A 26,311-nucleotide genomic window follows, 5' to 3' on the forward strand; every position below is an offset into this window, starting at 1 on the left:
AAAGTTCTCATTTTTTTGAGAGCCAGATGCAAAGTTGCTAAAGGCAGAAAACTTGTTGCTACTTAAACAACACCTGTAAATACATGGATTATGAGATCCTTCTAAAGTTTTTTCTGCGACCTCATGTAAAGACTAACCTAGGGCAAGAAGGGGATTCTTGGTTCAAAGCTTCCTTTAGTTAATGTATTTTAATGATGGAGCTCGATAACCCTGAGGACTAAAGTATTTTATTTATCTCAGAAAATTTGCACAGCAGGACAAATAGCAGGGTTGGCTTTCCCATGATTGGCTTCAAATATCTTCACTATTGGTCAAAAAAATTATCCCCTAGTAAGAGACAGAATTCAACTGTACCACTGCATCATCTTTCAATTGTCTCTGCTGAGTGTCAAAATGCTGAAGGTAGATAATAGATGAGTTGATGACCAAAGCAAGTGGGATGAGAAGGGATTAGGCGTACCGTGTAGTCTCGGTATTATATTATTAATCTTCAAAATGAAGCCTGAATACACCTGACCTGGATATGCCCACAGTTTTCCCTCCTGCACCCAGACTCCATTGCAATATTTACAACTTTGGCTGGATACAAAAAAGTATGTGGATTTACAGTCTACATAACATTTCTTGCACCTCAGTTATGTCCACTGTTAGAAACTACAGAGGAAAAGCAAAGCAACAGTTTAAACATGTTCTCAATAAACTGTCAATGATACTTTACTTTGAGGATACAAGAATTGCTGGAGACATGGAAACATGACCTTTACCCCGCATCATAATGCACTCTGGAGCAAAGACCACTTTTTCATCTTCTGTTTTTACAGTGCTAACCTTAATGAGAACCTAGTTCATGACTGAAATTCCTATCTGGTGTTGTAATGCTACTAGTACGATCATAGGAAAGCTCGACTGGGTTCAGGGAGCCCATCCTGTAAGCCAGTGCTGAATTGCTAGATAAACATCTTCCTGGGCTTCCTTCAGCTAACATTTAAGATCTACAGAGCTCCCAGCCCCTTCCTTAAGAAGTTTTCTGCAGAGAAGTTTTCACCATCTTCATGGGGTACATTTTTACATCCAACCATCTTTTTTTTTTAATTATTATTAAATTATTATTTTTTTAAATCTAGCCTCATTACACATCCAGTTCAAATACCTGGTCACTGACCTTGGTGGTTATGCTCTTCAATGCCCAGCATGATGCTCAGTTAAAAATCAACCAGACAAGCCACGTGTTTGTGTGTATTGTTTAATGTGTGTCTACACATCAAACAGATAGATCTATATACTCTTCTTAAAAATAAGCCCCTGGACACATTTCAATATATAAATACCCTTTTCGTAGCAAAAGGCCAGTAGACAAATACAACACTTTAAATTTGCTGAGTAGTGCAGAGATGGAGAGAAAAAAAAGCTCATTGGTAAGATATAACTATGTTCATTGGTAAGATATCCACGTTATTTCTCTCAGTTCAAAATTAAAACAGCCTATTTTCAATGCACAGCAGGTTTGTTTTTACTTTGTCACCTCTTCTGCTGGTGTATTCCAGCACTATGGAAGCTACCTTTGCTTACCTACCCCACCAATTCTATGGCTGCAAATGATTTTTCCCATAGATTGCAGGGGAGATGCTACAGCCTAAGAAGCCTAAGGGGAAATAAATGCCTTTGTTGGTCCTAGGTTAATTTCAACTAATAATTACTACGTACATTTACTCTCAGGGTTCTCAGACAAGGGTTTCCTACAGCTTTATGAAAGTGAGCAAACTTTCATTTAGTTTTCATATTCAGAAGCCAAGGAAGAAGGAAGCTTAGTGCTTGGTCAAGGTTAGGAAGCCATTTTACTGTAAAGCAGGGAATGAAACACTTTAGGTTAACCGGCTTTCAGTATTTCACTAAACTCTGTCTTTGCAAATACATACTTCATTTCAAAATGAATTTTTCATAAAAATATTGCTGCCATTATTAGAAAGTGCCACAAGCAATTGTGCAGGCAAATGCCCTTTAGTAATGGAAACCAAGTGATTCAGAATGACAACGTACAAACATCAATTCAACTAGCATTATTGGTATCCTTATTCGTCAATCACTCTTTGGTAAGCTAACAACTGTCTGGACTAAAAGAAAATAAATCTCATATGCATTACAGTTGAAGTTCCATGATAAAACAGAAATGTGGCATTATTAAAAACAATGCCAACGACCTGAATTTCATACATGTACTATGCACTTTACAGCAAAATCTGCTAAAAATGGTACCCTTCTAAAGTCCTTTCTTGCAGTAGTCCACCTTTCATTGTCACATCATCTCTTGTGGGAACGACTTATGTTGATCAAATGATCAAATCCATGAGACATTTTTTCAAAATTAGAGTTTTACAGAAATACAATCACTTACATTTAAATAAGCACTTTCACTGATGAGCATTTAAAAAAAAGAGCATTTTATTTTATGAGCATTTATGTTTAAGTGAACATTTTGATCCTAATTTAATGAAACACAGAATAAAATTCTAGCACTCAGAAAAAGGCAATCAGAGAAATAAAGGGTGGTCACTCACCTTTCTACCATGTGTGTCTGGTCCAGTGATAACCCATCGATTGCTGTGCATTCTGGACATTTGAACTTCTTTCGTGGGGTCACCTGCACAAAGGCACGCCAGATACCATCAAGTATCAACAGAAGGGACATTAATCTCCTTGCACAGAGAGCAGCACAATACCTCTGAACATGCCTGCAGTGTAAACTGAGCTGTCTCACCAAGGGGGGGTGTGGGGGGGTTGTTTAAAAAAAAAAAAAAAAAGCCACTCCATTCCTCCATTCAGCTCCATCTGGCCCGGCTGACTGCAAAATTCACAGGGGCCCAATAAAAACGGCTTGGAGGGGTTTTTCCTTCTGTAACTGAAAAGAAGTGGCGATGACAAGCTCCTTAATTCCTGTTTAATGACTGTTTTCTCACTGCCAAGGTCCCTGTATAAACACCATTTGTTCTTGCAGCCATAACAGCGATGAAATATAGCTTCCCATACTTCACCGTAACGTTAATCCAACAGACGCTCTTTTGCTCGCTCCAGTTAATAGCTGACTGGCAAACTCTGCAAGGCTCTCCGAATCGCACAGAGGTGCCAAATTACTCTGCCTGTGCCCTCATACAGCTCAAAACCTTTTTCAGCAAAAACACACAGTTTATCTTCTAAAGACTTTTTTTAGGAAGTGCAGCCACCAGTCCCAGTAAATGATGATGGACAGATGGGAAAGTGGACCCTGCTAATTGAAGTAACGCCTGGTGGCCTCTAAATCTCATTCCAAGTTGACACATTTTGAAATGAATGTACAGAGTGAATGTCCAGACTTGAAAACGTGTCGAAACATGTCAGGAAATTAATTCAGGGATAAAAAGTTCATTTAAAGCTGATCTTGCAATTAGCATTCTTGCAATTAACATTCCTATAAATCAGCTGTTGCCAGTCCATGACAGAGAGAGCTGTAGACAGTTGGCTATTTCTTTCCTTTAGTCATCTCAAATAGTTAAAATACATGTATGTTGGCATAGCTATCATTTAAATTACCTTCTTCATACTTCATCTAGTTGTTTAAAATAACCACCAGAAGCAAATGGCATAAAACAATTCTGTGTTCCTAGTTAGCAAAGAAGATTTACTAAAAAAGGGACTTGCTAATATGGAAGAAGGAGACACCATACCAGAAGTAAATGGGAGAAGAGAGAATATTAAGTAATTTATTCAAGACTACTGAACTTACATGCACATGTAAATGTTTTTAAACTTTGTAAAGCTAAATGGCAGAGAAGTCCTACCTTAATGACTGATTTGCCGGTGACATTTGCCACTAGGAAATTCATGGCAATATCTTCACAGTTCATATGAGCATCCACCCAGTTCTTGATGTCTCCAGGCATTTTGTACGTGTAAAGATAGTTGAAATACTTCATGACAGATGGAGAAGAAAAGAAGATAATTTTTAAATACAGATGCAGTAACCTTAAGACTCTAAATGTTTCAGTCACTGAACAGCAGGCAGCTAAGGATGGATTACAGGCCAACTGACACTGCCTTCAGACAAGGTCTGCTCTAGCAGACAAGAGAATCATTTTTGGGTGCTTAAGTGCAAAATTATTCCATTCCTGACCAGCACAGAGATTTCTTTACAATTGTTGTGGGCTTTTTTTGTTTGTTTCTTCAATGCCTAGCTACATAGCCACATGAATTGCAAAATACACTACGTACTTAGTGGTCATGCGAACTGACGAGAGTTCTTCTCTAAGTTCCTGAAGGTAACAGTTATTTTACAGGCGTGGAGAAATCAGTTGTTTCCACAGCAACAGAAAGAGAAAGAAGCTTAGGCAAAGTTTGCAATTCGTTTTCAGATTGCTGTAGAAAATTATGGCACCAAAAAGCACTCCCAGAATGACCAAAACACATAAAGCTCCTAAAGAGTTGTTCATGATGTATACTACCAGTAAACTACAAGTTGTATATTACAGATACCTTGTGATAAAATGCAGCCCCAGTGAGCACCATCGAGACTTCATTGGTCCATTCTGATTCGTATTTCCATTTGTTCATCTCATGGTCCCAAAGATGCAGGCGACCTGGATATCCAACCAACCTGTCCGGGAACTCACGCCAAACCTGAAGAGAACGAGACATGTCATCGTGCTAACCAGGCTTGCACTCCAAGCAAACACAAATGTGCAGATGCAACATCTGCTTTGGGAAGGCAGTGGGGCAAAGACCATTTCAATCCTCATTAAGTCCTAATTTCTGAAATCAGTGGCTGCCTTGAAGAAGTATGAAAAAAACCAAGCTTGCTTTGGAAGGACCCTACAGCTCAGGGATGCCACATTCCAGAGTAAACAGCCACTAACCCATACTAACTTCCTTCCTGAGGAAAAATACAACTGACCATTCAAGAAGATTTTAATGCTAATTAAAACAAAGCACAATTAAAATGCAACTTCTGATGTTAACTTCAGTAGGTACGGCTACAACCTAACTACTTTCACAGCTGGCTTTGGACCTAACCAACCTGCTTCTTTTGATAGAAATAGGCTTAAAACAGGCTTATATTTTAATATTTCTGGTATTCTTTAGTGGGTGCTTGTATGGATCTACTGCTACATGGAAGGCCTCTTTGCCCTTGACTTGTTCCAGACAGCTGGATGCAATCAAGATACCATCCTTGTCACTCCATACATTATTTTGTAGCTCACTACAGGATCAAACACAGTAGACAAGAACAAGGAGAAGGGCATCATTAACGCAACCTCAGTTCTCCACACTGCTGGCCACATTAAATAATGGACAATTTTTGCATTATGAAAAAATGGAGAAAGGATTACAATTATTAAAAGGGGTCTTGATGTTATTTGCTTGCTAAATACACCACATGCCTTCAACTGATCAATAATGAAGTTAGTATTTATCTCTTTTATTTGCAAATTCAGAATTTATCCTTTATTTTGATTCAAATAACTGCTAGATTTCTTGGAAAACTAAGTCTTGACTCTGTGACACACAATGTTAAGTCACAAGAGTTCCTGTTTCAGACTGGTAGTATATAAACAAACACGTACCCAAATTTCATTGTGTATGGATGATCAACAGCAAAAAAATCCCCAAGGGGCTATTCACAAGCAAACGTTTTCTTTCCTGAACAAAAAGCAAAGGAACCCTACAGCTGAATTTGCAGTACAGGAAGAGTTATCGGTAATTCCACGATACAGCAAACCTCACTTTGCCAGCAGTTTCCTTAGGGCACCTTCCATGTGCCAGTTTCAGGTGGGAGGCCTGGGTTATAAGGACTCTATGCAAGTAAATGGTCGAAGTAGTATGATAAAACAATCAGCATTAATTTACTGCTTCTCTATCTACATTTGTGTGATTTTGCATTACGATATACCTTTTTTCATCTATACATCTCAACACATTTTATTGCTGTCAGTTAACATAGCTTCAAAATCCCATGATGAGAGCAGTTATTATTTCAAACGCACAGATGAGGAAGCCTGCCAAAAATCAGACAGGAAACAAGAATGGGAACCAGATCTTCTGACTCTCTGACTTGTACTTTATCCAGAAATCAATCTTTCTAGACAGTTCTAAGGTACAGGTACTTGGATAGTATTTAGACAGGACAACCATCTAACAGAGGGCTCTTAAAAGCAAAGATGATTTGGAACTCAATAAATAGGATCCATTGAATGCGTTACAAACTGGTGTCATCGATTAATTATTAAAAAACCCGATTGTTTTCAAGACAAGCTAGTGAGAGATCTGAGATACCTATTTTTGACACAGTGTTAAAAACACTATAATAAAGAGCAAAAGGACAAAGGCATAGCCACTCCCAAAATTTGATTCCTCACTTTCTGGGACTCTAAAAGTAATGATTTTATATATGTATTTGACTATTAAAATGCCCAATTCCCAGCCGTTGGAATACACCACCACCTGAGCTACCGAGGCTCAGCAAATAATTTGACAGAACAGTACGGATCTGTATCATACTGGGCTAAGAATCCTTGTAAAGGGAACAACACGCATATTAAATGCAGCTGAAGGAAAGATTAAACTCAGCTACTGCTTCCCAAGGGACTTCAGTGCCTTCACAACACTCAACAGCAGATTCATATTCTTTCTAGTTTTTGCTCTCAGTGTCATCCTAAAGAGTCCAAGCAAAATAAAAGCCAACTATAACGCATGTTACTAATACAGATTTCTTTGCATCACTGTAAAGCTCAACACTACCCTGATTCTGGCCTCTGAAAATTGTCAGTTTGCTGCATCTAAAAAATATCTTAGTTGTACTAAACAAAGATTCCTTGTAAAAGTAATGCTATCGAAGTCAGTGGAAAAGCTTGGCTTCCTCTACTGTTCATCACTAGCTCATTCAATGGTAACTCCGGGAAAGGCTCCAAATAGCTGCATCCAGCTCATTGCCCAAATCCATACAAGTGTTTTGTGCCAAAATTATTATGTACAGCTACTGCTTATAAGGAAGCTTTCAGAATAGAATTTGTGGTAATGATTCTTATACTACTCTCTATTTTGTACTACAGTCCGTTTTCTTGTTTGATGGCTGCCTGTAATTTACTAGTCTGTTAGGAATACATTCCATCTTAGACAGTGATCTTATTAGCTTTCACAGACTAAAGAAGGATGGCCTGAGTTAATACTGCTAAGGGACACATCCAGGGAAAAACATATTGCCAAGTGAAGAGGAGGTATGCTTCTTTGCAGACAACGCTATTCCAATGACTCTGCTAGACAACACTGAATATAAATATTTTTGGACAAACGATCTCCCAGATGAAAAGTCAGATAAAAGCTCTGACTCGGCAGCTTTACTAAAAATCTTTTGAAAGACACCAAGAGAAAATGATGATTTTTATTTTCGAGTTGAATTCCCCAAGCGACTTAGAGATTCAGCCTAGATAAAATAGCCTTCACCCTCACTTGCCTACAGTCTACTGCCTAATCTGAACTATTCTGATCTAGTTCTCTATATCACCAAAACAGCTACCACAGCTACATGTAGCCAAAAGGAAGGAGAAGTGCTTCATTCTCCAGAATATACTCCAACACTTATGCATAAAATGTATTATATTAGCAGTCACATGCAACTTCAGGAACTAATTGCAATTTTTAAAAAATCTAGTTGTATAAACTGAAAAGCAACCAGTATTTCCAAAGCTACAATGGCAGTATCATAAGACTGAAAATTAAAAGAAATTAAAGAAAAAGCAGTCAATCAGCATTCCTTCTCTCCTCCCAGAACCCCTTCCACTGTTAGTTCTCCCTCAGCCCTCAAAGGGATAGCTTATGCTATTATTAAAAAAAAAAGCAGAATGTAAAGACAAAGTTCATTAAAAGATAAGTGACATTTCACATGTACATCATCTGTAAAATAATTTTTCAATTTGAAGAAATTTGAATGTGGCCAACAGTTACCCATGGACATCTTATTTTGGTATTTTACCCCTCTTATAAGGGATTCTGAAAAATACATTTTTAATAGTCAAAATGGGTATGCAAAAATTGTTCTAAAGAAGGCAAAGTTTTACGATGATTTTAGCTTAGTGGAATAAATACGTGATTCATCAGAGAGGTGTTACTGTGTGTTTTTTTAAAACTTTTAAAGAATGCCAAAGCAATGAAGCACTGAAAAACTGAGCTCTGACACAGATAAAACCACCATCTACTAGCAGTAGGCGAGAAGTTCCCAACAGAAAAAATAAACTTAGCAAGGCACCAAACTATTTTGTCTACAAACAAAGAGCACACACTCAGAGCAACGATCCCAATTTGGATTATTTTTAATATTGCTGTAATACTTTGTAAGGACAAAGTGCTGTGTAAGTACTTCATAAGAAATCTTCATGAACTTCGTACTCGGAGTTATCCCTGCTTTTCAGATTGATAGAAACGCTAGCAATCTGCCCTGAGACCAGCAGAGCCTCAGAGGTGGGAATACGAGAATGCATGCCCTCAGTCTCTCATTCAAACGCCAAACGCTTTGGAAGCAGCCAATGGTTCTGCTTTAACTTTTTAAGATTATGATATTCTAAATACTCGCTCCTTTTCTTGCTCTCTGATATTCCCTCTGTGAACAACAACGATTGGTAAGTGGGAAAAGTTGTCTAGCCCTAGCAGTTTATTTCCAGGGCCTCAAGTCATGCCTGTGATTTCACCGTGTAATTTACAGAAATACTTTTTTTCCCTAAGTCAGAATGTCACAGGCATTCTTATGCTACCTTAATGCAGCAGCACACAGGGACTATTTTTCTGCTTGCTCCAATAGATTTACGCAATGCAATAAATCACCGTACCATAATAGCTCACTTTTAACAAGTAAAAAACGTCTGACACTTTGAGTGTTACTATAATTTTTTATGGCTGAAAGTGTACTGAGATCAAAGTTTTCATTTTTTTTTAGGCTTGCTCTATACATTCAGACAAGTCTGTGACAGAGGAGATTTTGCCACATGTTTAAATGTAAAGTCTCAAGGATGTCAGGAGGAGAAAAGAAAATTACTGAATGTCACGTTTCCAACCCTTCTTATGACCAAAGCAGAAGCAGACGTCCTTTTAAAAGAAAAACTTTCTAGTAACATTATATTCTGCTACTGTTCCCCCTGGATTCCCCTGCAAATGAGTCAAGAGTTTGAGAGATACTTTTCTGGTAACACGCATAAACAGATAAATAAATTATCACAGGCTGAGGACAATTTAAACATCTGGGAGCCAGCTCAGGCCTGTCAAGCAAGTCACAGACACTCAGGGACAGGAAAGATCAATCTTCAACCCCTGATTTCTGTGCCAGAGAGCAGGAACTACATCACTCACCCCCCTTAAGAGGAAAAATGTATATTTATAAAATAATTCACTGTGCTTCTGTATTCAAAGACATTTTTACTCATTTATTTCAGAAGTTAAAAAAAAAAAAAGCAATCTGAGAATATAAGGGTTCAAATGACCCATGGGTTTGTCTCAACTATCTGCTCAGTAAGGCATTTTAGTTTTCCATCTAGGTGGCTGTGTACTAAGCTGGATTCTCAGAATCAACAAGGAGTAGGATTTATAATCGCAAAGAACAGCAAAAGCTGTAAGATTTAGTCTTTTAGGCTTCCAAACCTGCTTTACCGGTAGCAGAGATTCATTTGGAACTACTTACACAGTCACTTACATTTACTTGAGCCAGCTCTATGAAAATCTAACTGGAAATGGAGCCAAAATTTACACAGCATGCACGTTATGGATTTACTATTTTTCATCGCATCAGTTCACCCTCAAAACCAGTAGTTAGAAGCACCAACACAGACAAAAGTTGGCTTACAGAACTGCCAACGTTTCATTGCTCTGCTGTCGTAATGCAGTACTTAAAACACTCAGCATAGTCGCCATGGTATAGAAAAGAGGCATATGTGGCCACAAAAAAAAATCACCTTCCTTTGGTTGTCTTCTCTTCATTCTGTTGTTCACAGTCCATGTACTAACCCGTTACTCTTAACCTGGCAAGGCAAATATTTCCTTTCTAGAGATACACATGACAGATTAAACCTCTGTCTCCATTACTTGACATCTTTGTTATGGCATCAGTGTACCTACATTACCACATATAACTTATTGGGGCCAAAAATTTGTTGCTTGCTAAGAGTCTCTTTGACTTGAGAGGGAGAAAAAGACGTATTTTACCATATCTGTATTCAGACTAAATAAATACTTCCAAAATCTTTCAAAAAACATCATCTTGTGTTAGCAACTGAACTTGAGTATTAAAAATGATACAAATATCATATTTAGTTTGCTTTCTGCCCTTTGGAATAGTGATCTTCGTTATTTCACTCCATTTAGATAATAGTCTTATGTTCTAGCTCTCATGTAAGCAGCCTAGTGTTGTTTTGTCCTTGATATTGCGGGTACAGGTGTGAATAAATGATTCACACCTTTCCTAAATCTACTCTTACATTTTGTAAAGTTTCTGATTAATTTACACATAGAGCATATGTTTGTTCTAAATACCTGCACAGAACAGTTATGCCAGGTTATGGACTGCGTCATATACTCAGATACAAATGGAAAACAAAATTAACTCACTCAAGCCAGAGTTTTGGAAGGAAGACAACAGTGGCTTTAAGTGCACTTTTGGACAAATGACTCAAATACGCCCATAAAGACCTTCACCTCTTTGTACTGCCACGGGTAACTGATTTGGACAAGCTTTCTTTTTGTTGATACCCTCATTACAACAGCAGCTGTTGAAGCTTTGCCATTTAAAGCATATGATACAAGTGTCCCCGCTCTGACATTCTTCAGTTCCTCTTTTCACTGCACCCCACCTTACTTTGGCATGTCCTCAGGAGGCCTCCTCTGTTCCCAGCATTTAATCTCTAAAACTTGTCTTGTCCATCAATCTGTACAGGAAGAATCCGATGGCAAAATGCCCCCACCAACAGGGAAAACATTGTTCTACATGCTAAGAAACCAATTTTTTTTTTTTTATTATTTATTCTAAGGTGCATGAATGCTAACAGATTAATTGTGGGACAACTAAAATAATTTTACTTGAAGAGAACACATCATAGCAACCAGTCTGATCAGGTGACGAGCATGCAAATATATGGAACTGCAATCCTTGTAATCCCTGCTTAACGAGAAGCCCTCATTGCAGAAATATCTGAAATATTAAGTCGTATAGCAATTGAGTTGTCATGTTTGGAAACCTTTTTGAAACTAATCAAATTAATCCTATTCACAGTCTCCAGACTGCTTCCATTACACATCTACACAACTCAAATTACACAACATTTTCTGGAGTCTCTTGGCATCAGTCTGCCAATTATGGAAAATTTTCTGTTAGCTAGCAGTGTTTCCCATAAGGTAATGACAATCTGTAAAAATACTTTGGAAAGCATTGAACTGCCACAGTAAACAGAGATGCAACAAAATCAGCAGACTGCACAGTGCTTCCTCCCTTTCAAATACACATACAATGTCAAATTGTGTAAGAGGGGAAAAAAGGCTGTTCTCTTACCTCGTAGCCAAACTGAAGTTCATCTGAGGTTAGCATAATGATATCATCATCAATAGCCAACACTGCTTCTGTTTCAATTTCATCATAGGGGAAGAAGCGGTTACTAAGTTTGTTTTCTGCAGTCCTAACAACTTTCAGTGGAACACGAATCTTTGGCCAGAGGGAATCTAGAGCAAAATATTAGAAGAAATTTAATTCAACATGCCATTTTACTTCTGAACAAGTCTGCACTTCTACCTTAGCTTCTTTTTACAGTATAACCTGACTTCCACTTACTCAAAAATGCAAGCAATGTGAAGACAAGAGGCAAAGAAGTTCCGTTATATTCTCATCTTTTGCTCTCTACAGAGAGCTTCACAGATAATCTATACAGGGATAGCTTGCCCAAAACAGCAGTCTGGGATAACCATACAACAAGAATCAGTGATACTATGTTCTGATTTAAGAAGCAAAGCAATTTAAAAGAATTTGAAGAAATACATGATCACTGAGTGCAAGTCTATGGTCATAAAGAATTTGAAAAAGAACGTTAGTTCTATTAATTGCTGAGAAAAATAAACTTTAACGATTAATGACCTAGATATACCTAAATTGTTAATCACTTAACAACTGGACCTTAATTATTAAGGAGTAGATTATATGTCAGCATATTTGAATCATTTCTTTCACCTTCAAAGTCCTAAGTGACAGTAATATATTAATCTGCATAAACGCAAAAGGATTCCAGTTATACCCTACACCATCTTTACAAGTAGAACAAAGCACTAGAGTACAGAACAATGAAAAATCTCAAATCAAATGATGCTCTAACCAGTAACAAGAAACTGTAGATAGAAAATAGGACCCAATTCAGTCTCGAATGAGTTTACATTTTCATTTCTTGCTGTGTTTAAAATGTAGCACTTTAAGTGGTGCATTAACAGTTTCTGCAAGCTTTTACACGTTGAAAATTTTCAATATCACATTCTATTCCTACAAAAGCATAACTGGAGGCTTGAGTATGGAGCACCAAGCTAAAACTAACACAGCAGCACTAAGAACTGTACATTGAACATTAATTCTAAATGCACTTTTAACCATTTTCCAGCACAAAACTTAACAGCAGACATTATTACAGTTTGATGCATCTTTAAAGCACTAAATCATCAAGGTGTAGATTAACAAATAGACAAGCATCAACTACAAATGTGGTACGTTGATTTCTTCCAGCTTTCACAGTAAACATTTATTTTAATGAGAGCTTGAAGGAAAAGGGAGCATTGTAAGATGAGTATGTATTCTGAACGGTAAGGCTGTGGACAGCACACAAAATTAAGACAAGTTTCTTACACTGGTGAAATAAAGGGGCTGACAGAATGGTATGCAATAAGAAAAATAAGAGGAAGTACACTAAATCAACTACAAAGTGACTACTAAGAGATTTTATAACTTGCTCTCTGTATTAAATTGAAATGTATAAGCATAGCATGTAAGAACTGACACCAAGTCTGAAGCCACTGAAATTCTCATCAGCGATCTGAAATAAAGTTTGGAGACATGAAAAACAGTGTGGACAACAAGGTCAAACAGCATTCTGGACTGTTTAGTGAACTTAGGTACATTTGAACAAAAAGCAGACCGACACAGCATTGAACAGCAGGAAAGGCAAATTTTTCTCAAAAGCAGCTACTGACAAAGATTAAGAGGTCAGAGCAGACATTGGTTCTCAGCATGCTGCTTCAGCAAAATAGATTGATGGAGGTCTTCAGTATGTAGATGGGTAAACAGTAAGAAATGCGGGGCAGGAAGTGGAGGGCAAATTTTTGTATGCAGTCAGATAGATGACAACATACATACTGTTTGATTGTGGTGCTTTTTGTACGTTTCCAAGCCTGTTAGAAGATTGGAAATGATACAAGAAGGAACCATGTAAGTTACTTGAGGGAAGGAGAACACCTTATGGTGGAACTTGGAGATCAGTCTTACTGTTTAGCTTACTAGAAGAAAGAACAAAAAGTAGATTTGATCAACATATACACATACATTTACAGGAAGAATAGTGCCCTATCTTCAAGCAACTAGAGAAAGACATAACAAAAACACAATGACTAAAGCCTGAAGCCAGGCAAATTCATAGTATAGATAATGTAGATGTCTTTAATAGGAACAGCGGTTAAACCTCTGGAAGATGACAGTAGCTGATTCTGTATATCCTGCCTTTGAACAAACTAGGTATTTTTACAGAAAATGCACTCAAATTAAGTCGAAGTCACTGGGTTGAAAAATAACGCAATAACTGATGACGTACAGGTCAACCCGGATGATCTTACTGTCCCCAAAACTATGTATGGAGATTGTTGGCTGTTGTCAGGATGAGAATAGGAAGCTTGAATATAAATTCCTAGGACATGAGGATTAATTCAGATACTCAGAAGACAGCACAGGGAAACAAGACCCTTGCCTCTGTGTTTTAAGAACGAAAGGAAGAAGGCAACATGAGTGCCAATAAAAGTCCAAGATAAGGGAAGCCCTAACCCTAGGAAATGCTTTTAGTTTGTAAACAAACAAAAAGTCATCCTCTGGAAGTGTTCTCAGCAGAAGGATCTGAAGAATGCTGGAGTTCAGGCAAAACCAAAAGTAAACGAGTTGCAAGGTGATACAATTATGTGCACACACTTCTCATTCCATAACAATTCAGAATCAGATCTGCTTCCCAAACAGGTCTGCCCTCTTTCCACTGTCACCAGAAAGACAGAATTAGCACTAGAGAAGAACAAAAGCTGCCTCATTCCAACACATAGAAGTAAAACTTTCTCCCAGGAGCAAGTGTCCACATCCTCATTGCCACTGGGCCTCTCAGATTTAACAGCTCACATAATACTCTTAAATAAAACACAGAGCTACATGCTCCTTACAGATACCAGAGCCCAAGCACTACTTCACTGGGAAAACAAAACCCTCTTTCCAAACCACACCAGAAGTCTTCAAAGGGCAGTTTTTCTTGGAACTTTAGTTTAAAAAGAAGAATTGGCATACATGGGTGGCCAAAAGAAAGGAGAAGAAATAAACCAATATTTACTGGCAATATTTTTATTTAGTTTCCTACCCTGAGGTTATTCCTGTGAGACTAAAAAAGTGACTATAAAATCTACCTTTATCTGGGTGGTCTTGTAGACCATGGCTCGTATTTGACATGTCTGCAGATTCTTGTTCAATTTTACTCACATCTCCTTCTAGCAGAAAGCAAGAGGCATCACCCCAAGTGACGTGATGCTACATCACTGAAGTGGCCTGTAATATCAATTAGTAGTTAGTTAGTCTGAAGGATTAAATCATGCTACTGATGGTCTCCATTGGAAGTCAGCCAGCAGCTGGGGAGACGGAGCAAGTCACCAGGGGCCACAACAAAGATGTTGAAGAGCCGTGGATTCTACTTATAATGAAATTTGTGTGTTTTATTCTCTACATTGCTAATCAAATGCAATGTCTTTGAAATTCCCTGCCTCAACCATAACCTGAAATGACAACTCCGCTAAAACGACACTGAATTAACTCCAAGATTTCCATCTCATTAGTCATCCCAACCTCAGGAGGCAGTAACACTGAATGAGAGAACAGTTTACTGCAAATTTGTACTACCAAGCCCACTCACTGCTTTCTCACTGGTTTACCATACAACATGCAAGCACCGTATTTGTAAGACAGTTACAGCCACTCTACAAGGACATATATCACCGCCTCAGAGACTGCAGACTGTTTAACATTTGCAAGCTACTTAAAGACCTTAGGCTAAGTGTCTATAATTAACCAATTATAAACTGTGCATTGGTATAAAAGAATTTCAAGTAGCCTGCTAGATCCCCAAGAGACTCCACTGTCACAAGTGTTTGAGGCAAGCAAAATTGCCATAAGTATGTATGTACTTGTAAATTTGCATTTATAAATATCAACAAACTTTGTAATTTATACATGCTAAGTACTTTTTTATTTGGGCTTTTCTTCGACTTGTGCCTGCTGCATGTATAAAAAATGACAAAATGGCAACAAAGATTCTATTTCAGTACAATAATAGTGTAAAACAAAAATTAAAACTGAAAAGCTACTAGGATTGTGAAGTAATAATTCAGAATAAAATCAATCAAGCAAGGACACTTTAAACTTCTAGCTCTTTAAAAAATCAACCATTTGATAGCTTACTTACAGACATGCCACTTGCATTAAAATATGGTAACAGAAGAAAAAGTATATGAAAAGTATATGAAAAATGAAGGTGTAATCTAATCATAACTGGCATGCATCTCAGATGTCAGCAAATCCTGTTAAATCCACATGATTTACTAAGGTCTTGGAAAGTCTCTCAAAATGACCAATTCTCAAAAAGAGATAAGTTACTCTAAAATATTTGTGCTTTGAGAAACGTAATACAAACGGTTTGAATTTGGGCTTACATTACAGAAATGAATGGAAAATAAGCATTTCGGAGACACTCTGAGTAACGTATTAGGCTATCAGTTACCCTTTCTTTCATTTTGCATACTGCAGAGTAAGGCTACTTACTGCCACTGACACTAAGCGTTGCTTTACCTACAGAGAGGGAAGCACGAGAGATGTAAAATGACACTAACTGACTCGGGATGCCACTACACTGACTACCTGAGCAAAAATGACCATCACAAAGGACAGCAGACTCCATTTAGAGTAAGTATTTCTGGTTGAAAATTAGCCCTGCTAAAGGATTCCAATAGAAGTATACAGTCAATAAAAGACAACAACTACTTCATAATCCAAAGGAAGGTTAAAATTGTCTATAGTTGTTTTAAAAGACAAAAAAAAGAAGAGTGTACTTTTCGTTTCTACACATAGGAGGAATGAGGCATAAACAGAAGTCTGAGACAGGTTCTGCCACTTTGGTAATATCATACTCTGAATTTGCATATACTGTTTGGAAAAATTATGTTCTGAGAAACCTGAGCACTAGCAAAACACATATGGGGGTAATCCTCATTTTAGTAGACTTTATTATAACCAAGGTAAAAGCCCACGCCTTAATTCTTACAGTAAGGGAGCATTTGCATCATTTAACAAAGTATGACAAGGACAAAAGAAACCCAAGATAAGAAGTGATGGATAAGGCAGATGAAGTCTTACAAGATGTCGTGAGAACCTTTAAGCATATAAAAGTAAATATGCATGTTTGCACTAGGAATTACTCTTACTTCTTTTAAACTTGGTGAGGACTTTCTGTGATGCAGCAGAAGACAGAGGTAAAATATTAAAGCAGAGCTCCCTGGAGTATACAAAGTCTCTATCCATGCATGGAGCCTGAGGAGAAAGACAGGCCCCTCCTGTTGTATCATACTGAAATAATTATGAGAGACTAACTAGCATTTGGATAATACATACACTTGCTCTTTGGCAACAAGACTCCAGGCATTCCTGACACTTTGCTGTTCAGGACTACTGATCCACTGACTACAGAAGCTACCACAGAAAACAGTATGTGGTCTTCTAAAAACAAAATCAGCAGTTTCCAAACTTTTCCAAACGCGGCTTCCATTTCTAATGGGCTTACAATCTGTAACAACCACATACATGACTGCACTTCTGGCCAGCCCACAATCCTGCCATTAAGTCCTGCAACTCCACATCTCACAGCAAATTTTTCAAGCATGATTTCAAGATGATTTCCATGAACTTCAGGATTAAAATCAGTGCTAACAACATCTATCCCAAGGAAAAAAAAAAAAAAAAAAAGTGTTGTAATTACATTTCATTAATAACTGAGCATTTCAAATAGGAGAGTGGCAAAAAGATAAAAATCTTCTAAATATGCATTTCTCAGCTACAATTCGCAGTGAATTAAATGAAAGTCACAATGAAGAGAAGGGATGACAGTCATAAAAGGCAATTTTGTCATAATTTGAAGGACTCCCCTTTCCCTGCCTAAAAAAGTTTCCATTTCCATGCCCCATACATCCCTAGGCTTGCCATCTTGGCATCAGATGTTTGTACCAAAATATAAGTAACACAAGCTTGCAAAATGGTTATACAGAATAATGAATTCTTTCTTTCAAATCCAGCCCTGCTTCTCCGGTCTAAGGGAACTGTTAATCAATACATGATAGAGAGAATTAAAAATAACAGAGTGATATTTCTGTGGAGCATATTACCTCTTTTTTTTTGCCAGAAACGGCATCATCATCGTTTTGTTATATAGCATCATTCACTGATTGCTCACTTCTGAGAAACTGGTAAATTAAAAACATCTGAAAGGGTCCTTCAGCAGCAGAAGCACTATTTTCTAACTTGTCCACAAACAGAAGTGTGTTTTAATAGGAAATTACTTGCTCTGATTATTAATCATCCATTTCTAGTTTCAGCATTCAACGTAGGGAAAGAGAGGATCAATACAGCTGCTGTACAGAGCTAAACAATAACATTGGGACACCCATTCTTAGAAACAAGCTCAAAAATAGAAAGTGATATTTGAATGCAGATGGTTTATTGAATTCACAGTTGGAAGCAGCAGATAAGGATAATAAGGAGGAGGTGGAAATACAATGTATACCCCTGATGGCAAAAGCTGAAATGCTTGCCAATATTAAGAGCAACATGATAAATTAAAATTTTAAAAAAAGATCCACTCACTGGCTACAATAATTGCATTTTGATGACTCATATAAAGCTACTCATACAAACATGTTCATACAAATAGCTTTTTCTGTTCTACTTTCTCAGTAAGAAAAACTAGTAGAATCTCATGGCGGCTGGTTACGTGGCACCAGAGTTCATATTCGGATCTGATTTTCCACAACTCCTAAAGAGTCTACTTGGAACTGCAAAAAGGAAAAGCATTTCCAGGAGGTGTGCAAGGTAGACTAAGATGAATAATAAAAAAAAAAAATCATTAAACATCCTTCTTTGTATGTATCTATAATTCCTCAGATGCTCAACTCCTATCTGATCATTCAGTTGATACTCATTCTAATCGGCCTATAGCAGTCTGTACGAATTCAGCTAATGGAAGTGGATGATGAAAACCTAACGAGGACTTTTTCTAGTCTTGACTGAAAGACCAAACTCAGCTCGTATCTGAAGTCTCAAAAATTTGTCAGAAAAAGCAACATCAAGCATGTTACATCTATTTATTACCAGCACTCCTTCAACAATGGCTGAAATTACTGAAAAAGTCTGTTCAGGTATTTCAACTGCTTACACTTAAAACTATCTGTCCAGAAAAGATTTCTACCTGCATTTCAGCTTTTGTACAGGTCTATAGTAATGCATGGAATTCCTCCTATATATAAGGAAACAGATTATTGGTTTATAGGACATGATTTAGAGCCTCAGCTGGGTTTGTTAAACTAGATTTGTAGACTTCCTTCAGAAGTAACATTAGATGATTCATGGAAGACTAAAACAGTCTTCAATCAGCTCTCTAGCTAATCAAGGAAAATGGCAGTAAGTACATCGTGAAGAAGCCAATTCAATTCAAAACCTAAAAAGTAGTTCAACAAAGCATTCCTACCAGTGCCGGTAAAGTAGGTTAAAAAATCTGCCATTGAAGGCTTTTTTTCTTAAGACAGGGTAACACACAGGACACACAGGTTCCTTATCCTCAGTGTTTTATATCAATGTGGCCAATTAATAGTATCAAACAAACAAAAATGTGGTTGTTGCAGTAATATCTATAAACCTAGCTATCTGTACCTTATTCTGAAATTATCAGCAATTTAGCTCAAGGAAACACTGCTTAAAGAACTACGGAGAAAATACTACATATTTTTTAAAAATCCATTTTTGATTTTCATAAAACTGAATCTAAAAAGGAATCAAACTATCACGTGTGATTCCTTACTCATTGCACATTTAGTAAAAGTAATGCACTTAAGTGTTTTTGTACCACGTATGTGGTAGACAAGATGATTTCTTCAACTAAAACACACATGATGAAATGTTAGTGGAAATTACTATCACAGACTATTTTCTTGAACTTCAGAACTAGCAATTTAGACAAATTTAAATGAAAGGGCAAAAGTATTTGGCTGAACAGAGAAAATAAAAAAACATCCTGTCTACGCAAATATTCCCAGCAGCAGACAGTTGGACCACAATGTTTATTTTATTGGATGAAGAGCAAGTGAGAAAAAAATATTTTTTTCCTATAGCATTTCAAAGCTTTTAACCTTTTTATTAATATTATACATGTAGTCATGGGCCTGCTGACGTTACAGCTGGGTTGACAAGCTTCTTGCATACCCCATGTGGCTCAGTATAAATGGAAAACTCAGACTAAACACAGAGATCACATCCCCTAAATTTACAGAATGCTTAAGATCAGCAAAATGACCCTGCGAAGTGTTAACGTTCCGGCTTAACATCTTTACCAAACATGATATTTCCTCTCTGATGTTGCACACAAGATCCAACTTTTTTACCTTAAGCTCTCTGAAGACTTTGAAATGTCTGCACAAGACTTCTGCCTTTCTCATACATTCCTCTGTTGCAGCTTTCTGATCCTGATGCACCCCAGGGCACACGGCTGGCTCACATTCAGCTTGCTATCAACCGGAGCCCCCAGGTCCCCTTCTGCGGGGCTGCTCTGCAGCCTCTCGTCCCCCAGTCTGTACGTACAGCCAGCAATGCCCCTTCCCAAGCACAGCCACTTGCTCTTGTTAAACTTCATTGTTGATAGCCCTCTAATTTGTCAAGATCTCTCTGCAAGGCCTCTCCACCCCCGTGGGAGTCAACATCTCCTCCTCATTTATTATCACCTGCAAACTTGCTCTAAACACCTTCTGGTCCCATATTCAAGTCATTTATGCAAACACTGAGAACTGGCCCTAAACTGGAGCCCTGCAGAACCCCACCAGCAACTGGCTGCCAGCCTGATGTAACCCCATTTCCTATAACCCTTTGAGCCCAACCCATCAGCCAATTGTTCTCCCATTGTATCATGTTTTTATCTATCCGTACACTGGACATTTTGTCCAGAAGAATATTGTGAGAAACGGTACTGAAAGCTTTACTGAAATCCAGAAAGATCACATCAACTGGCTTCCCTTTCTCTGACTGCTTACAACACATACTGCTCCGATAACAGTATCAAGTGTAATTGGTGTCATTTTCAATTATAGTACTATTCTCATGCCACATTTGTGCAGCACTATGCCAGCTCCACCTCAGGAGGCCCAAATCCAATTCTCAATTTACTGTGCACAATCCGTACGGAAGACAACTTTGATCTCCTCCACCCAGCCCTCCCACTTACACACACCAAACAAAACCACAGGACTGCAGTGACAAAAGCCAAGACTTGCTGCTGTACAGAAATGTGTCCTGTGTATGGAAACACCCAGGAAACATAGCACTTGATGCTCGAGGAGGTCAAGCGCCTCAGCTTTGCTACAACCAATTAAAAGAAAATAGCCATAAAAGTGCAGATACTACTGTAGGGCAATAAACTTGACTTTATCAGTGACAGTGGTGCACATTACAAACTTCAAACTCATTCCTTGCCCTAATCCATCAGAAACTTCCTGGCTTTAACAGGCTATAAACAGCAGAAGCTTTGAAGTCCACAGATTAGGATCGCTAATAGACAGACCGAAGGAGAGACTGGCTGAAGAGCCAAGTGGAATGCCCTGCATGGATCTGAAATAAAACAAGTTAATTTAATCAAACTGACCTCTCTTTGGCCATGGCCCAAAGAGATTACAATGGTTATAACAGCAATAGAGACAAGGAATGCTGGAAACAAATAGTTATTTACTTCATCGCAATGCTTCGTCTAATGTAAGGGCAAAAGTGTCTAGGCGTTTAGCTACGCTCTCAAAACAATTGAGAGCATGGTTTAAACTCTAGAGCCAGCAGCATTTTTTTCTGACACTAGTTTGTCTTCTCAGTAACTGAGGCAGAAAAAAAATAAAACGCTCTAATATTCAAGAACTTCTAAATGCAAAATTAATATGAATGATTTAACAGAAAAGTTATGCAATGTTTTATTTGCTTCGACTTTTTTTTTCTCCACTCAAAGGAAAACATGGAAACAATCCATTTGGGTCAAGTCCACCTGCATTCAGAGGATGCATATCCTCACAGCTTACATAACTGAATGAACGTAACGTTTTTGCTTTCAGACAAACTTCTTACTGCAAAAATTCCAGTATCATCGATTTATATGCAACACTTCTCACTTCAAAAGACTGCAAGCATTTCATAAACCACTAAATTTGAGGTGTTTAGCACAGCAGTATTACTGAACACGTTTCAAAGCAAACAATAAAGCTACTCTGCTTTGAACTGCAACAAGTTGCCAAAATGGCAAATGAGCCAAGTGAATAGTTGTAATAGCTTGGCTCCCGAGATGCTGTCAGAAGATGGTAAATTGAGACAAATGGAGAGGGATTAATTTTTGCACTGCATCTTACGGCGGTGCCAAATAGCTGACTTCGAAGAGTGGAAAACAGCAGCAGCTGAAGCTGAATTGCAAAGCAAGGAGTCCTAACCACAAGCATGATTTGATACAGAAGATAGACGAATACACAAAGCTCCCTATCACCAAATTTAGCATTTTTGAATACATGTTCCTAGAAGGAAACATAGCTTCTCAAACAAACAACATCACCTGCATTTTCCAATGAGAATGACCAATTTATACATATGACATACAGGAAATAAACTCATTTACAACTACTATGTCTATAGTCTCAGGAACTATACTGTATTATATTATCAGGAAAAATGGGAGCTGATGTCAGGCAGAATCGTGGTATTACATGGAAGAGGACAGAAAAGCACAGGATAAGGATCTGGGACTTGAAAACAGGCAGCAGGATGTGAGGACTGGGCAAGCTGAGATGGAGGTCCGGGCACAGGGGTTCCTATATGACAGGAGAGAATCTGGAGGATCACAGACCTGGGACAATAAAGCTTGAAGTCCTCACATGAAGGAGGCACAGCAAGTGAAGCAGAATGCCTGAAACAAGGCCTAGGTCGAGAACGTATTTAACCCCTCTGCTGTTGTTGACTAGCAATATTGATGAAGGTAGAGCAGATCAATGCTTACTGCCATACATAAGAGCAAAGCTACACTTCCATATGTACACTGTAGTGTGGAAAAGCTTTTAAAGGCAGTTTTGCTCCTTGAAGTTACATCTGAACTAAAACCAATCTGTTAAGTACAGCAGCATGCCAGGCCAGCAAATACTTGTGCCCATGAAGCACACCTTGGATACTGAAGATTAAACAAATGAATTCAGATTTATATCACCGAGTCCACACATGAGCAATTAACATACTTTTGAAGCCAGTGGTGTAGGAACTTCTCTTCAGACACCCAAAACGTCTAAAGTTTTCATTTAATCAGTTAAATTACTCACTAATTTTAGAGTCTCAAACACTCACACTACTTTGCTGCTTTGAACTGCGTTTGCCCCAGAAAATAGTCCAGCAGAATAAAAGTTATTCATAGCAATGACAGAAAAATAAACCCGAGCATGGACAAATCCAAGTCTCTCTCCTTACCAGTCCCCAAAATAAAGTTAAGGGCAGGCAACGTTTCTGCAACTACTGTATGCTACCTTTGATCCTAAAGTTAGTAGCAGAATCACTCACACGTTTTGTTCTTTTTACCTATTTTGGCCTCTCATTTCACTTTCAAAAACATTGCCACAAAAATGCTATTTTATTATTTTGAAAGAACCTATTAAATAGTTTTTGAAGACACATTAATGAACCAGAAGACGGGTGATTTTGTAACCGGTGCACGTAGACACGCTACCCCCATGTTCACCCTCTGCCATCACACCTACCACGAGGTCTTACCTTCTGGTGGATTCTTGTTCTGATTGTTCCAGACAACTAACAACTTGGACAGACTAGGCACTTTGGACACCTCAGTGATGACTCGGAAAAGGCTCTCCACCCGGTCGTAGGTCAGAACTATAGCTGTGAATCCTTGGGACTGTGGTGGAATCAGCGGAAGGAAGAGTGGGTTGCTCACACTGCTCCATTTCTGTAAAGGAAAACAATTCAAATAAAGTGAATTATTACAGTACGGAGTAATTATTATGTTAAGGAGTAATTGATGTAGAAAGGATTTAACCATCAGATTTGGAATGTGCTCAAATCAGCCAGGATGATTCTCTAATTTCAGCATTTTTTCCCCTCATAACTTTCATTCCAATCTCTTAATTCAATTTTTATTTTTACCTAGCTGTAACAATACATGTAAGAGGATTTTCAGAGAAAAAATAAATTGGAGTAGGCAAATAGATTTGTGGAGAAGGAAAACTAAGGTGAATTTTGAGCTCAGCTACCGTAACTCAGTTTTCATTCATTAATTACTATTTCAAGACATTTATATTTACAGGCAGGACTTAGTGAACAAACTTTATCGGTATTACAACTTCAGAAGTGAAAAAAATATTAAAAACATCAGAATAGCAAAAACCATAAACCTGTCATAAAATGGGCATCCAAGCAAAAAAGCAAAAGCAGGCACTAAGAGGAATAGCGTACTAGCTTCCACAAAACTGCTTTTGTTCAATGGGGTGAGAAAAACTATTGTATATAAAAAAAGAAAAGGCATGAGATGCAAAGATGAATTTCAGAGAGTTATCTACCCCTCCTGAATTTTAACTAGGGCATCCCTTTTAAGACTTTAAAGGCCTTATTTCAATACACTGCCAGCATAAGAGGCCAGCTCAACTGGCAAAAAGCAAGACAGACAGCTAAATTCTCACTGCATGTGCCAACCCCGCTTGGAACCGACAGCGTCGAGGAGGAAGCAGTGAAGGCACCACTCGACAGGAATGAAAGGTGTTTTGGTCTCAGCTTTTCCATCCCAGCTGACATTCCAAGCAGATACCAAGGGTCAGACAGAGAAGCAAAGGGAAAAACAAGACCTTTTGGGACGAGGTGAAAGGCAGAGATGGGAAAGCCGAAACTGAGCGATGCTGTTTTGCAGGAAAGTCTTGAATCCTAGCCTGTAAAAACTAGGAACACTCGTAAGAGTTAGTAACTGCCTCAGAAACCTCAGGAGAATCTTCAGCTGAACACACACTGTAGGTTTGCTTGTATCATGAGGAAGGCAAGTTTTACAGACTCATATTTGCAGAAAATTTTGCAATTTGCCATGTCTGTATTTAATCTTTGGGCTACTTTTCTTTATACACCCATTACCATCCTTATGTTTAGTGGATAGACACCTCTAATTAGAATGTTTTGTAACTATTAGGACAAGGAGTACAGATAGCCTAAAGGAAATCATAGTACTTTTTTTTAACCATTTTGGCAAAGGAGAAAAAAAAATATGTGAATATTATTGCCTTCTACAGACATTTAAATTGAAGCACAATGTTAGCACACTGTTTTACCCATGATGGTCTAACGATATGTTCCAGGCAAGAATCTGGCAGTAGGATTAATGTCTTTTATTAGACTTCCCAAAATAGCTGGAAAGACATGGTCTTCAGCGACGCACGTCCTTTATCAGGGCTGGTGCAAGTAGCATTTGATATAAGTTGTCATAGAGGTTCCCAATGGAAAACACACAGCTTTTACCCACCAGGAGTAACAGGGTAACATAGAAATAGCAATAGCACAACATGGAACTTTAGTTCATGAAAAGGGCATGGCTACCTGTGATAGCGGAGGACTACACTCAGTAATTCTGAAAATATATATCCATGACTTTAATAACTTGACATTACTTTAAAATATACATCCATTACTTTAAAATGTAATATCCATTACATTTAACAATGTTAATGCAGAGACAAATCTGCTTCCAGATTATTATAATTTCTAAAATTAAGGCTTTCGTACACATTTTTGCTAATTTTACAAGACAACTGGTGGCAGAAGAGGTCAGCCCTCTGATTTTGTTCCAGCTTCAGTAATTCCTACAGCAAATCACAATCTAAGCATTAACAGGGCACAGTCCACCTCATTAAAGCTTTACAGACTCATTTCCACGCAAACCTCACCCCAAGACTGCTATTTCCCAAATGATCCTTGTAACATTGAGAAGCTCTTTAAAACAACTTTCAGAAAACTCTTTTCATTAATACTGGTAGCCGAGTTTTAATTTCATACCCAGCAGGCTGCCGAGCAAATCTGACGTTTCTATCCTACAAGTAGTAGTAACCGGTAAAGAAATCTATAGGCAATTCTGTACTCATTACTTACGGGCAAGTACTGCCACCTAAATTAATAGCCCCTCCCTGAAGTTTACTTTATTTAGCAACTTATTCTCTGGGCACAGCATTTCCTAAGAAATGACTTGCTAGATATCCCTGGAAAAGGATTATTCCCTTTATATCATTCTAAGGGGATTTTTGGTACCCACAGAAAAAATGAAGATGCGTGACTGTGAGCACATGCATATGCATCTATAAAAATTGTCATGCTTTCTCTTAAAAACTTGTTTTAGCTACACTTAAATTCCAACTTTTACTCCTTTCAAAAAGGCATGAAAATTGTCCCTTGCTGGTTATAACTTAGGAAAAATAAGACAACTTTTAAGGTGTTTTTGCTCATGCATCTACTAAAGGATGACAGAGGGAGGGAAAATCCTGTAGACCCACACTAATGGACGGGAGAACCAAGCCTCTCATTTGAGAACAACATTTCAAAAAGGCAATTAAGCATCTCTCAAGTGCCATTAAGAGCCAACCCCCTGCTGCCTGCCTAAAGAGTGTGTCTACAGTCTGAGACCTATTGACCCCACTTTCTGCAGGAAATCGGGCAAATTCAAGCCTCCATAATTTACTAAAG

General features: G+C 38.0%; 1 protein-coding gene across 2 annotated transcripts in view; it reads right to left on the reverse strand.

The window, feature by feature from the left end:
* EXT2 (exostosin glycosyltransferase 2) overlaps positions 1 to 26,311 on the reverse strand; it is a 71,999-nt gene that overhangs the window by 5,794 nt on the left and 39,894 nt on the right. For both annotated transcript variants that reach the window (XM_035329116.1, XM_035329117.1), the window contains exons 9-13: positions 23,357 to 23,546; positions 11,552 to 11,718; positions 4,504 to 4,647; positions 3,813 to 3,941; positions 2,556 to 2,638 (exon numbers count right to left, since the gene is read on the reverse strand). In XM_035329116.1, the coding sequence (XP_035185007.1) occupies positions 2,556 to 2,638; positions 3,813 to 3,941; positions 4,504 to 4,647; positions 11,552 to 11,718; positions 23,357 to 23,546 (713 nt within the window). The remainder of the gene's footprint in view (positions 1 to 2,555; positions 2,639 to 3,812; positions 3,942 to 4,503; positions 4,648 to 11,551; positions 11,719 to 23,356; positions 23,547 to 26,311) is intronic.

Source organism: Oxyura jamaicensis, chromosome 5 (genome assembly GCF_011077185.1).
Source record: "Oxyura jamaicensis isolate SHBP4307 breed ruddy duck chromosome 5, BPBGC_Ojam_1.0, whole genome shotgun sequence".
Lineage (NCBI taxonomy): Eukaryota > Metazoa > Chordata > Aves > Anseriformes > Anatidae > Oxyura > Oxyura jamaicensis.